Raw genomic sequence first — 14,019 nt, forward strand, 5'->3', positions numbered from 1 at the left:
CTTGGTGGAACTGAGATGCTCCTCCAGGGAGCTGAGCCCCTTCCCCAGTCACTGAGACCTTGGGAACACTGATAGATGCTTCCAAGGAGAAAAGATTCTGTATCACATATGACATAAACAGGACTTTCCTCATCCAGCTGATTGCTCCTATTGTCTGGTTACCTTCAGTTTACATTAAGTGTTTTTGTTGTTGGGGTTCCTTTGGGGTTTTTTTAATGGTCTTATTGTGTCTTCATTCAGGTGTTGAATGGCTACATTCTGGACCTGGGAGAGCTACTTTTCTAGAGAAGTATTCTGCCCCTACCTAGAGTGAAGGGAGAAGGCAAGAATGGGGAAAACATAACTATTATTTAGTTGGACAAGTTTTTGCATGATACATGGTTTCCATACAGAAGAATGTCTTTTGGAGCCTCTGCTGTGTTCTGAAGAATTCACTGTCCCAATAATTTGTTAAGAGGGAATAAATATACATCTCCCCTGCATTTAATTCATCTGGCTTGGAAATTGTTCACATCTGTTTATTCCTTCTTGTACTCTTCAGGTGCTTTTATGCACCTGACTCTAGTTCTGAAGTGCAGCTGCTGTTGGAGCAGTAGAAGGGATGCGTACTGCACCTAGACCACAGGGATCATGGTATGGGTGCTTCCTGTACACATGTCCCTGCCTCCCATTTTCTGCAGTATTAGAAGCTAGCAGCACTTGTTTTCTTTACGCTAGTTAGCTTGTGGAAATTCTACTTGGATTATAAATTCATTTGGCATCCAAAATAGCTTTGGGGTCTTGTACAAATAGTGTTTTATGGTTCATATGTATTTGCTAATTTTTAAGTAAGCTTGTTGCTAGTCTTTCATCATATTTCTTTTTTGTGTTGTGTAAAAGATGACAAGTGCATGTTCATTCTCAGAGTTGCTCCTTAGAGCATTGCCAAAGCTCAAACCTCATTTATGGACATCATTCCTGTGAGTGTCTTCTCAGATTTTCATTGTGTGTAATCTTCCTATGGTTTTGAGGAACTTGTTAAAAAGAGAAAGCAGATGTATATCCCTGGCCCATGTTTGGGGGCAATTGGTGGTCATTTGTCTTGAAGAGTTCACTCAGCAAGAAGGTGATGGTACAAGTTAATTCTCTCTGGTTAAAAATCTTCAGAATACTGTGAAAGTAAGAACTGCTTTGTAGCAAACATCATCAGTCTGCCATAGTCTCTCCTGTATTACCCAGCCTTTGAAGGAGAGACATTTATAAAAAGAAGTAGTCTTTTCTGCGTGCTTGATGTCGTGAGTGAATGTGCAATGCCTTCCTAAAGCCACGTCATGAAATCTTAGACTGAATTTGGGAATCACGTGAATGCTTTGCTCCTGTATTTGAGCTTATAGGTTTTTCTTCTCTAAAGTACTTTTCCCAGCAAAGAAAAGCTTTGGTTTTCTTTGTACCCAGCTCTATCAGAAGATACAGCAAATGCTTTAAAGACACCCCAAGAATTTCTTTGTACATAGTGCAGGGAAAGCAAGCTAGTCACTTTCCTGAACAAGTTCAAACATTATTTCTGTAGTGAGAAGTACATCAATAGGTAATTTACTAGTGAAGTGATTGCACGTGTTTACAATGTGCTGTGTATTTTGGCAAAAGATGTTTAGGACCCAATTCTTTTAGCTTTTGCCAGCACATAAAGCAATAAATGTAGACTTAAGTTACCAATATTGTATGTATTTTCTACATGAGAGGAGACACAGGGAGACCAGAAGACAGATTTTTTTGTTGCACTAGTTTTGAAGTTTAAGGGAAGGGGTAGCATATTTAAAAGCAGTTGTGTACAAAACAAAATCCTGTCTATTATTAGATTGTCCCATTGACCCATTGATATCCAAGAAAATGGATGTATTAATAAAAATGGAACAAATGCAATGAAAGTACCGGGAAGCTTTTCAGATTGCATCGTGTGTCATAGTGGTTTTGGGTTAGAATATGGTCTCTGTGCTGAAATGCTAATAGGGTTGTGGGTAATGAGAAACATGGGCTGCTCCTGGGATTACCCTGTAAAGGTTTTATTCTTGTCAGTGTGACAGAAGATGAGCAACAGTTTCTATAGTGGTCTGGCTTTTCTGTTGCTAATTTTGCTATTTTTCTTGGGTTCCAAGCTGTCAGGAAACTTCATATAAACTTCCTGGATAAAAGTAGCTTAATTCAAGGTCTTACAGAGACTGAATTTTATTTCATAGGGAGGAAGGGGGAAAAAACAGACTTGCAAGGGAAACCTGGCCCTTCACGTAGCCATAACAGGGAATCCTAGGGGGACTGCAGTCCCAGACCTAAAATGACCTTGCTACAGAACTGCTCCTATTACATTTAATTCAGCAGCTCTGCAGAAGGATTCCTTTATGTGATGACAAGAAAAGCAAAGTCTGTGAAGCTGCATTTATAACTGTAACATAAGGGACTTCTGCAAATAAAAGTAAGAAGGGAAAGATTTGAAGTGAAATGTCCCATAAAATAGGAGCTGAATAATAACAGTCAGGGTCTTGGTCACTCTCAGTTTTATTCAGTCAGTACGGATTGCATCTCCTCCTGGGAAATTTTAAAATAATTTTGATTACTTAACACATTGCATAGGTTTATATCCAGGAAATAAGAATGCACAACTATATTTTAACTACAATAAATGAATATTAATTTCCTTATTACTTTTTATCCTGTTGCTCATTGTGTCATATGCAGATATAAAAGAATGCATTTGAGTGGGCTGGTAATTCTATTAAGCTACATGTAGGTTAAATGGAAACTGCCAGCTAGACAATGCTATGAAATGAAAGAAACTAAGAACCAAAGTACCACCATTTTCCTAATGAATTATACCAGTCTATACATTTCTTTCTCTAATTCAATACCTATCCAGCTCCATCCTGATACCCTGTTGTAGTGTGTTCGTTAAGTCCATTTAATTCCTCTCCCATTTTATGTATCTGCTCCCCCCATTTAGTATAAAATGGTTCTGCTCTCCTCAGTTTTCCCACCACAGCCCTGCCAGTTATATTGTCAATCTTCTAGGTTATATAATTCCTCCTCCCCTTTTTCCCTTATATGTATGCTTTTTCTCCTCCCTGGGCCAAGTCAATCACCTCCCCACTCCACCTAGCATTCCAGAAGCTTCTCCTCTTTGGGGGTTGTGGTTGGCTGTGGTCCCGGGGCCCCTCCCATACCTGGTACCTATTGGGCTCTCCACTATGTCATTTGTGTTAAGGTCATCCCCTCTTCTCCCCCTATTGGTCTTCTGTAAACCCCTCTCGGGTCCACACCTTCCCTTTATAACCCTGAAGCACCTTTTGTTCTGGTGGATTCGCTGATACATCGTGGGCTTTCCAATAAACCAAGTTTAGCCCCCCCGGCGAGTGTCCAGCTCCTTCCTTCTCGTAGTTTAGCAGCGATCCGGTCCGCAACCAGCACAGGCCAAGGGTGCTGGCAGACCATGCAGCGAGGTGTTGGCCTTAACCTCAGCTAGCCAGACTCTGACCTTCTCTGCTCTAGAAGGCCAAATACGCCTCGCTGCAATACCCTTTACCCCTAAGGGATTAATACTTCGACATTCATAAAAATCTTTACTCCACTTCCACTCTCCTCTTCCCAAATACACAGTATGTTTGATAGTGGGGGCGTGTGCTGCATTTTCTGTGCTTATTTCTGGAGCTAGATCAGTGTCGTAGCTCCTGGCCTCAATCTGTTTTTGCGTTGGGATGAGAGGTGTGGAAATATTTGTTGCTGCATTCTGTGGTGATGTGTTTTATTCAGGTTGCAGTGAGCCCTAGTGCATATCCCAGGTGTGAAGAGCATTGGTGTGTTCAGCCTCACTTTTGACTTGTGGTATTATCAGACTTCAGTCACAGAGTGCTGTGTGTTTTGTTGGCTTTCTTTCTGCTTCTACATCGGTACCAGACTGGTTCATGGTTTTTGTAGCTGTTTCTGTGCTTTCTTTCTATTGCCCTTACTTGGGTTATAGTTTTAGCATCTTTTCTTCCATAATTTCCTAATCTTCTATTTCCAATACTGCTTTTCTTGCTATTGGCCATGTGTTTTCTTAGTGGTCTCCAAGTGCTTAGCAGAATTTCAGCTGGATAAGTTACCTGAAACTGCTGACGTTTTCTCACCTATCAATGTAAACAGTTAAACTTCTTTCTTTCATTTGTTTATTTCAGCACTAGAGAACAAATTAGGAATAACAAATCCAAGGCACTTCTGTTATGTTATCAGTGGTTAAAGATACCACATAGCTTCAGAAAAGCCAGCAGATGATTTAAAACCATATAGTAGCATGTCCTTATCTTGTGTGGGTGATATGGGTCAATTACACAGTTGTGAGACTTGTATCAAGACCAGTCTGTCATGATTATGTGCTGAGGAGATACCACAAGCTATTAATAGCCATATTGTACTTCTCAGTTCCACAGTGATGTGCTAGTACTCAAGGGTAGTTAAAGAAGTTAATTAGGTAAATCCAAGGGGCAAAAAACCCACCAAATAAGCCCCCCCCAAAGACATGTTAATGTTCCTGATTTGACTCCAACCCTGTAGTCGCTGCTGCTGTGTGCATAAGGATGATGTTCATGTCAGTGGAAACCTGTCTTTACATTTGTTAGCTTTGTGAAGGAAGGCTGATGGCACTGGGAGTCCATAGCATGAGTTTCCATTGCTCAGCAGCAGACAGTGTGGCCTGGCGCGAAGTTCCCAGCTTGCCAACCAAGCAGCTGAGCCCTCCTCATTCCCCAGGCTGGAAGTGGGAGGAGGATGTGGACAACAAGCTCCTGCCTTGTTTCCTCTCAGCCTGACTCCCAGCCCCAGCATGACAGCCTGGTTACTTTGTAGAATAATGATGCAAATCCCCAGCATCATCAGTCCTGGCAGCTTTGCTCTAGCTATGGGTCTAGACCCCTTTGGTCATGCAGATAGACTGAAACTCTGCATCGTGGTAGGGCTTGACTGAACCATGCTGGGTATTAATTTTGTTTTTGACAAGTTACTATGTGAGTCCTGTGACTTCAAGGGTGTCCCATATATATTTACGAAAATCCTAGTGTAGCAGTGTCAGCTTTCTTCAGAAAACTTAAGGAAGGATGAAGAATAACCTCAGAATCGAGCTGCCTATATTTGTAAAAGGGAAATGTTATGAAGAGTTGCTAAATTTAACCACATCTTTTGACAAGTACATCTGCCCTTTGGCAGGGCAGGCCATTTCTAATCACATTATCATAGTCATGCTTCTGCAGCAATTAGTGTGCTAGACAAATATTAAGTCCCTGTAATACTTCACACCAAGAGAGGTGGAGAAATAGCCTGCCTTTTCTCTATGTGATTTCATAAGGTCTTAAAACCAAGTTGTGTTAGAGCTCTGAACGATGTGATCTAATGGGCTGTGCCTTCATTTTACCAGTGACATAAACATGGATAGGATGATTTAGCATACTGATCAGATGTTCATGGAACTCCAGGAAAAAGGGAAACCACTACCCAAAAAAAAAGGCATTGGCAGGGCATGCTGTGTTTTGTCATGTTTTTCAATGCAGTTATTAGTGTATTTGGGGACAAATATTGCAGGATGAGGCCTTAGTGTCAAGGTCTTTTGATGTATGCTGCATTGTTATTTGCAGGTGTGGTATCTTATCACAGTGTTCAAAACTCCTGGGATAAGCAGCATAATTGTTCTGTAGTGGGAACCACTGCAGAAAAAACCCAGATCTTTGCTAATTCTTACTCTATTTTAGGTCTTCAGAAATATTCTGAGGACTGAAATGGAAAGAATTGTGAGTCCAAGTGTGGGATGAGGCTCCTCTTGTCATCTTCCCCTTCCATTCTGCTCTGACCTTGCCTCTCTATTGAGTGTTACTTGTGCTTTGCAGGAAGGATGTTAGCAGCTGATCAGTTAGAGAAGAGGAGCACAAAAACTGTTTTTATAAGGAAGGAGTAAAATTTTCTGCATATTCCTCTTCTGTAACCAGTGAAAAACAAAGCTGATAAAATCTGTGCTCTTTAGTATGCTGAAATATGAACTATATGAAATCAGGAGTAGAAAAAATAGAATAGGAAAAATAATAAATGTTCAAGATTATTTTTCAAGCTTATTTAATAAATCAGCGTTTAAAGCCAGGAAATCTCTATTGTAGTGGTTGCTCTAGTATCTATCTGACAAAGCATTGCAGTCAGTGCATAGGGTGTTTTTAATGAGACAAAAGCAGTGTGAAACTTTGAAAATGATTGTTAAGACTGGAGATGATTTTTAACCTTGAATAGGCACTTGTTTGGAGTGCACAGGCCTAGAGCAAATTCTTTTCAGTTGTAAAATATTGATCTGTTTTCAGCAAAGAATTATTAAACACTGGGGGGAATAAAAGGAGCAAGGGAAATATTCCTCAGCAAATGAAGTGAGTCTCAGACAGCCATGCCTACCCTGTCAAATCTTATTACTAACACACTTTGCCTACATTATAAAATTGGCGCTGTACATTCTCTAATGAAGGGATTATTTTAAGGCTGTAAGCGTTTGGGTAGGAATAAGAGGCTGGTGTTGAGAGAGACATCTGTAATGAGAGATCTTAAATCAGGATACATTATTAATGAACTGCACGAGAGACACACAAACCTGCTTTATTGGGCAAACTGTAAATCAGCCTGTTTGGTAAGAACATGCAAAATGTGTGTGTGCTGAGAGAGGGTATTTTGAGAATTTAACTAATTTCTGAATAGTAAAGGCATCCAGTCTGGCTATAATTGGTGCCTGTGGCAATTGTTGGTACCCTGACTACATTAGCTTTCTGTGCCCTTTAGCAGAATTGGAAAAACATTTCTAGTACTCGTTAAGCTGTCTATTATCAAGCCTTCATAAATATACACATTTAGAATAGAGATGATTTGCTATCCCAGTGCCTTAGAGCGCTTAAATAAATTAGTTCCTACTATTTCAGGCATTAATTTTGCAGTAATTATGCATGAGGCAATAATGCAATTAAAATTGCCTTCCAACTTGCTCAAGTGGGAATACTTTCTGAAAATAATACTTGATCTTTTCTCAAAATACACTCTAGAGCAGGTGGATGTGCTGTGTAGCTCCAAACAGCAGTGTGGGACTGTTCTACCTTGAGAGCCTCAGTTTGCCTGCAGCTGAAGTCAATATTAACCAAGTATTACCATCTGTTGGCTTTTGCTGACCTCTGGTTTATTCCCTTCTCCCCTTTCTCTAGTGGCAAAGTGCCCACATCACAGCTGGCATCGAGTGCTTCAGCAGAGTTTCTTATTTAAAGAATGCAACCCCACTTCAAGGCAGGAAACATGGTCTAGCTTTCAGTTTGCAATGTTGCAGTTTCCTTTTGCACAGTACCTACTAGTTTCACATCTTTGCAATATCTGTTATAATAAAGCACGGCAATGTATCAGCCCAGATTGCAGCCTTAGGTCTGAATCTCTTTACATTTAAATTGGACCTCTTGTTTCTTGGGAGAAAGGTATATATTTTGTAGCTGAGTTACAAATAAGCTTTTCCAGCTTTTTGGCAGCTAGGTAATAGTTAAAGTGAAAAGATTTCTTTTTTCCAGCCAGAAAAGAGGTTTAATAACTGTGGGTCCATTTGTTCATAGCAGTGCTGGAGCTGAGCCCTACAAACCCCTGGAGCTTGGCAAGCCAGGAAGACTTGGCAAGTTTTCCTACCAGCTTACTGAGTCTGAGTCAAGCATGGCTTGTTGCAACTTCAAATATATTTAGTACATTTTTGGTAACATGAACATTAAGGTGGAGAGTTTGGGTTTGTTTTTTTCATTTGTTTACCTTCAGGTGCATTATGTTCTCTCTACAAGCAGCTGGTCCTTAAACCATGCATAGCAGTTTATGGCTTGTGTTAAATTCAAAATAAATGTGTATTTTATTTAGAGTATCTGATTTACTCTTGACATGAAGATATTGAGGAAGTATGAGAAAGTATCCCACAGTCTTTCTGTCAGTCAGCTTTTGGTAGTGTGAATCTGTGGAGAAAACAAGCAGAGCTGTTACTTCCCAGTGCATTGTGACAGTGATAACTTTTCCCCTCTGTTTGAAGCCTGTGGTGCATGAAGACTTGTAAGTGTTGGAAATGCTCTCACCTCTAATTTTTACCTGTGTGGATACTGCTGAAAGAAAAAGAGTTTAACTTGGACTTTTGGATTGGCCAGACACTGAATTTTCTAAATGTTAGTTCTTGCCTATCCAAATTATATCAGCCTTTGAAATGGGGGGAAAATTTTTCTGTAGAAAAAAAAAATGTTGAAAGATGCTGCAGAGGACTCAAGAGTATTTAGTGCAGTCAGACATCTCAATTTTCTCCTAAATTGACTCATTCATCTCAATGTGGTGTTAGCACATTGGGTCTTTAGTGGATTCTGCACCATGCATTTCTGGAATTGGTCTATTGAGTGGGTGTTTCTCACTTGTGATTTGACAGCCTGATTGCTGCTTTGTAAGGCATCCTGACAGCTCTGCTCTTCCCAATTTTTATGTGATTCTGTTATCATTATTGCTAATGTTTTTGTTGGGAAATGTGAATCTAAGAATCCAAGATGTTAGATTTGCCTGGTTTAGGGCTTTTCTTCTAGCCATGGCCTAGCTACAGACGTTCTGGCTGCTTTGTTTTACCCTCTTGATGGATAATCAGCTATGTCTGTTGCTGGAGGACTGGTTGTGGGAAGCTATGGTTTCAGAAAGCAGTTGTTTCCTAAGCAGCACGAGCCAATGTTATAAGAGGCCTCATCATTTGCTACCAAACCTTTGAAGTTTGCTTTGCCCAGTGGGATCTAGAAAACTGAGCAGAGCACAGTCAGGTTGCCAACTAAGCCAGACAGGCTTCTGATTTGTGAGCTATTTATTGTTTCTAGAATTGCTGCCCTCATTCATCGTTGCAATTAATTGCAACAAGCCTGGAGATGATAAATGCCTAGATCATTATTGCTAAATATCTGGGAGCATGCTATTTTAGAGCTCAGATTCTTCCTAGAATAAACCCTCAAGTTCCTAACTTGAACACCCCAAATAAATTGTGGTTTCTTTTTGGGACCTCAGGCTTTGTACCAAAGAGGTTTCATATGTTTCTTTTGAAGAGCTGATATGTAGAAGTTGCTGGAACACTGCAAGGGGTGGTGAGAGTGTGACTGGCCAGTGTGCTGCTTTGGGCCATTAACTGTGTCCTTAGAGTGAGGTTTAGAGAGTATTCCTTCAAGGTAGCAATGCAATAGCTAGAGCTCATTATAAAAAGTTGGGATGTAGAGTGTGTCTTCTGTCCTTCTTCTGGACAGAGCTGGTGAGGTGAGTCCTTAAAGGCTCTTTTAATTGAATGCATATTTGGCAATGGGAAAGAACGAAGCACTTTTTTTTAGCAAACCCAAGAAATATTTTGCAGTTTATACTAGGCTGGTGCATTTCAGCTAAGTGACAGAGGAATGAAGCTGTTGGCCCTTAAGAAAATTTACAAGGGCACTTTCTAAACTACAAGCTGCAAGAGAGGCAGCAGGTATTGACAAGTGCAAGCTTCAGAGTAATATAGTGAGAAATAAATAGAATCTTGCTACTTGAAAGAGCAGCTGACAGTTTAAAAAATTGCAGGAAGTAATTTTAAACAGATTACCAACTGTGCAAAGCATAGCTATAAACAGATGAGTTGGAATCAGTGTCATTGTTTCTTACTTGAACAATGAGAGTTCATTAGAACCGATGATTAATATCAAACAAGAATGGTGATATAATAGCTGTAAGAATTGAGAAATAAGAGCTCAGCTAACCTGGTCTCTGGTTTTGAACAGTGGTAGTTCTCTGGCAGACTCATCTGGTCTCCAACATTCCTTCGGTGATTTTTTTTTTTTCTCATTGCCTTTTGCATCTACAGCATCATCTGGGAGACGTTTCCATAGGCCAGCCATATATTGTGTGAAAAAGTTTCCCTTTCTGCTCTTGTGTAGCATGTGAATTTCATGTCTTGCAGCAGTGCCTATTTGAACAGCTATGTGTTCTTCTTTCCAACCTTGTAAATACTTTAATATTGCATGAAGTTGCCTCTGTCCCATGTTAGAGTCGTGGTCTGTTTAGATATTGCATCCATGAAAACAGTGATAGGTCTTGATGCAGTCTCATTTTCTACTTGGTTTTTTTGGGGGGGGTTTTTTCCCCCTGATTATTCTGTATTCATTTTGGGTGGGAGCAGGGAGAGATCAGATGATGTACAGCTAACTGCTTGTTATCTGATATATTCTGCTAGGCCACTAATACTGCACAAGTGAGCCAGAGAATAAATGAGGTAGGAGAGTGCTGCCCAATGAGTGACAGAATAGTGTCAGAACAGATACCTGGCACTAAGTGCCACCAGCTCCCAGGGAGCAGGAAGGGAATGGGCATGGTTAGCACTTGGCTGATCTGCAATACATAGTGCATCCAGTGCCACATGGACTTGTGAAGTAAATGCAACACAAAATATGTTGAAACAGGGTGGTTAGAGGGAGTGTTCTCACACACAATATTGAAATAATTTTGAACAAAGCAAAGTAATATGGTGTACTGTAGATTTTGAAAGGGACTGTTGCCAGAAATTCTCAGAAATCTTTTGTTATCTAATAAGTGTAATGATTTCACATACAGACTGTTTCAGGATGCCCTTAAACTACTATTGTTCTTTCAGTTTCCAGTTTACTTGGAAAATTATAATTCTTCCCCTTCTTTATGTTGTTTCCCTAAGCTTCTTTCAATGTCCACTAAGAAACTTTGTTCCAACCCAGTACAGCAGTTTGTGCTTCATAAAGGTGCTTAAGCACCTAAGATCAATAGGCTTAAAGAAGCTGCATCCATGGAAATGCTGAGAAGAGTTTACCTTTGTACTGAAGCTTAAAGCTGTTTCCTAGGATTGTGTCATTACAGAATCCCCTCAGTTGGAAAACCACTTGAAGTCCATCTAGCCCAATCTTCTGTTTAAAGCAGGGTGAACATTAAATGCAAACTAGGTTGCTCAGGGCTTGCCCATTTGCATTTGTAAACTTGTTAAAGAGTGAAGGCTCTGCAGCCTGTTTTGCAACCTCTTCCAATTTTAATTATTAAATAGATAGTTTAATAAATAATAATGTTTGCATAATTAAAACAATAAAATTACAATATAATCACGATCGTGTAACGGACAAGTAGATATCATTGTAATTCTGGGACTGTAAAAATCAACATAAGTTAAGCAGAACATCCATCAAAGCAGTTATCTTGAAAATTCTGATCTTTAGCAAACATGATGGAAATGAGGCTGGCTTCTGGCTGCAAGCATATTAATTTGCCAGTGATAAGGATTTTGTAATAGTTTGATGCCATCTAATTTTTAGAGCAATGATGTAAATACAGCTTAGCCTGAGTGTTTTATTTTAAACAAGGAGTACTTGGCCAGTATTTAAAATGTAAGACTTGAATGTAACTGCCTGGCACTGCTGATAATTATTTTTAGAGCATGACAAGCATCTATCTCCATATGATGGTCTGTATTCCACATCCTTCTCCTCTACTGTGAATGGAAGGATGGACTGCAGGAGTAATCTAAAGCTTTTTGTAACTTGTCTCTTTTCCAGCTTTGGTTTGCTTTCGTTAATGGATTTTCCGGGCAGATCTTATTTGAGCGATGGTGCATCGGTCTGTATAACGTGGTAAGTGCTGCATGTTTTGACTTGATAGTGCTTGGGACTACTGTGTTATTTTGTTGTGTCCCATTTTTCACTGGTAACTGTCCTAATTGTATGTCAGGAAAGGTGAGTTCATTTGTAAAAGCCACTTGGAATCCGCTCTGAGATAGGGAAAATAAAATTTTAAAATTTCACTTTTATTGCAAAATGAAAATTTGGGAGAACACCTTGAAAATAGATGTTTAACCTAATATAACCTGCATAAAGATCTGCAGATTTTAGATAGAATTTAATTTTCTCTTTGAAAGCATTTTCAGTGTTTTGTACTGAATATTTTCATGACAGATCATGCTCAAAATACTCCTAATCTCTGAGTTTTGATGATTTTTTTTCCCTTCAGACCCTGGAGAGTTAGATGCTGAGAGGAGTTACTTCGGGTTGACTTGTGCTCCCTTAGGTACAGGAAGAGAAGCTGCATCACTGTGTCATCAGCAGTCTGGGAGTGGTTTCTGATTTTCAACATGGCCTGTGGGGTGCCACCCTGTGTCATATGACTTTATTACTTAAATCAGTAATATTATTTAACCAGTCACGTGGATGAAAGTCTGAAGGATCTCTGGAACCAAGTTCTGTAGTATACCATAGAGCTGTGTTGGTGTTTTTGAGAGTGCTACCTTTGCAATGTTACGAGTGGCCCAGTGCCTGGATTTATAAACTGCTAGGACACTGGTATTAAAAAAAGTCTCTTCACAGGGAGGGAATTTAAATTTTTCGTTAAAAAAACTCATTCCAAATATATGCTAATACAGAAAAAGCCAGCAAATTATCACTGAATAGTATTAATGGAACCACTTAACTTCTGTCACATTAATTTTGAAAATGATGGCACAAGCCCCCATATTCCATGAGATTTCATGCTCTTAGTTGAAGATACTTATTCAAGGATTTATCATTCCCTTGATTCCCTTCACCCTAATTTCCTGACTGTTGTGCAGTCACTGTCATTCATGTTTAGATATTTGCATCTATTATCTTTAAACCTCATTTGATGAATCTATCTACTCTACCTAAAGCTTCTGGATAAAACTCATCTTCTGTAATCAAAAACTAAACCTTGTTTTTTGAGGTCAGTATTTTCTAAAATTAGAGCTGGTTGTGTGGACTCATGGAGAATAAAGTGCTTGTAAGATATTGGGGACTTCCACAATTTGTCGCTCTGAGATTTTGAAGTGCTTTTAACTAAGTCATTCCTTCTTTGCAGATTAACCCTTTCTTTCATTAGTAGTCTCATTAAAATATGAAGTGTATGAAATCATAATGGCTTTGTAATTCCTGGTTTTGTACTAGTACACACTGGAAGTTTGCCTTGGTGATGAAAACCACTGGAAGATTTACTTCAAGTGAGAATGAAAATGTCCCAATAAACACAGGAAGCCAGGGGAAGTACGTTAAAGCTGTATAACAGCATGGTCTTCTTTGGAATATATTGGACCAGTGCTCTCAGTTTCAGTTCTCTACTCTCAGCCTGCTGCCATTTTAGCCATCTGGTTTATCACTTCAGGGGTGAAGACACACAATTCCCACTGGATGAGGGGCTATAATTATTGGTTCTCACTCATCTCTGTTCTTCCTCATTGTTCTTTGTCTGCTCCCCTGCTGCCAACGTGCTGCTGGTGGGGAATCACAGCCCACCTTCTCCAAGTATGCACACACCCTAGACACAGTTAATAACTCCAACCTGCTTCTTAACTTCAAGAACACTTCTCAAACTGGTAAAAATCAATGTATGTATAGGATTTAAAGTGATGTTTCTGCTATAAACTTTTGATGCAAAAGGGAGTGAATGAAGTTTAGTGTTTTGACTTGCACCCTGGACTGGTGTAACTTTCCCTCTGTGCCTGCACTGTGGACCACAAGAAGCATGGATATCCAAGCTGGTTTTAAATGAGCTGCCTCAGATCCTGGAAACGCTTCAAGAGCAGCAATGTTCAAGTCAGTGGAGGCTAATTTACTCTGCTTCTGGCAGAGTGTCCTGCTGCCTGTCTTGGAATGCTTCCGAGGCTTGGTCATCCAAGCATCTGCCCGTAGCACAGACACACACTGCAGTTAATTTGTTCCTATCAGTTCGTGCCTGCCAGGGGAATCCCCAAAGTACCATAATGCAGAATGGCCTTTGTTGCTGAGTAGATTTTTTTCTTTTAAATGTGATTTCCACATTTACTCTGTCTGTAAACTTAGCAGTGGTTAAGCACATTGCATATCTAATTATGGCTACAACTGCAGTTATATTGGAACATATTCCCACAAGGCTATTTTATAAAAATTCATACTGTCTTTCCATTGCAGTCCGATGTGTCTGACCCTTGCTGCATTAGCT

At 39.8% G+C, this 14,019-nt stretch overlaps 1 protein-coding gene across 3 annotated transcripts in view; it reads left to right on the forward strand.

Moving 5' to 3' along the window:
* ATP8A2 (ATPase phospholipid transporting 8A2) overlaps nt 1-14,019 on the forward strand; it is a 308,865-nt gene that overhangs the window by 193,456 nt on the left and 101,390 nt on the right. For all 3 annotated transcript variants that reach the window (XM_064717090.1, XM_064717096.1, XM_064717105.1), the window contains one exon: nt 11,592-11,666. In XM_064717090.1, coding sequence (XP_064573160.1) covers nt 11,592-11,666 — 75 coding nt within the window. The remainder of the gene's footprint in view (nt 1-11,591; nt 11,667-14,019) is intronic.

Source organism: Zonotrichia leucophrys, chromosome 1, assembly GCF_028769735.1.
Source record: "Zonotrichia leucophrys gambelii isolate GWCS_2022_RI chromosome 1, RI_Zleu_2.0, whole genome shotgun sequence".
In the NCBI taxonomy this organism is placed as follows: Eukaryota; Metazoa; Chordata; class Aves; order Passeriformes; family Passerellidae; genus Zonotrichia; species Zonotrichia leucophrys.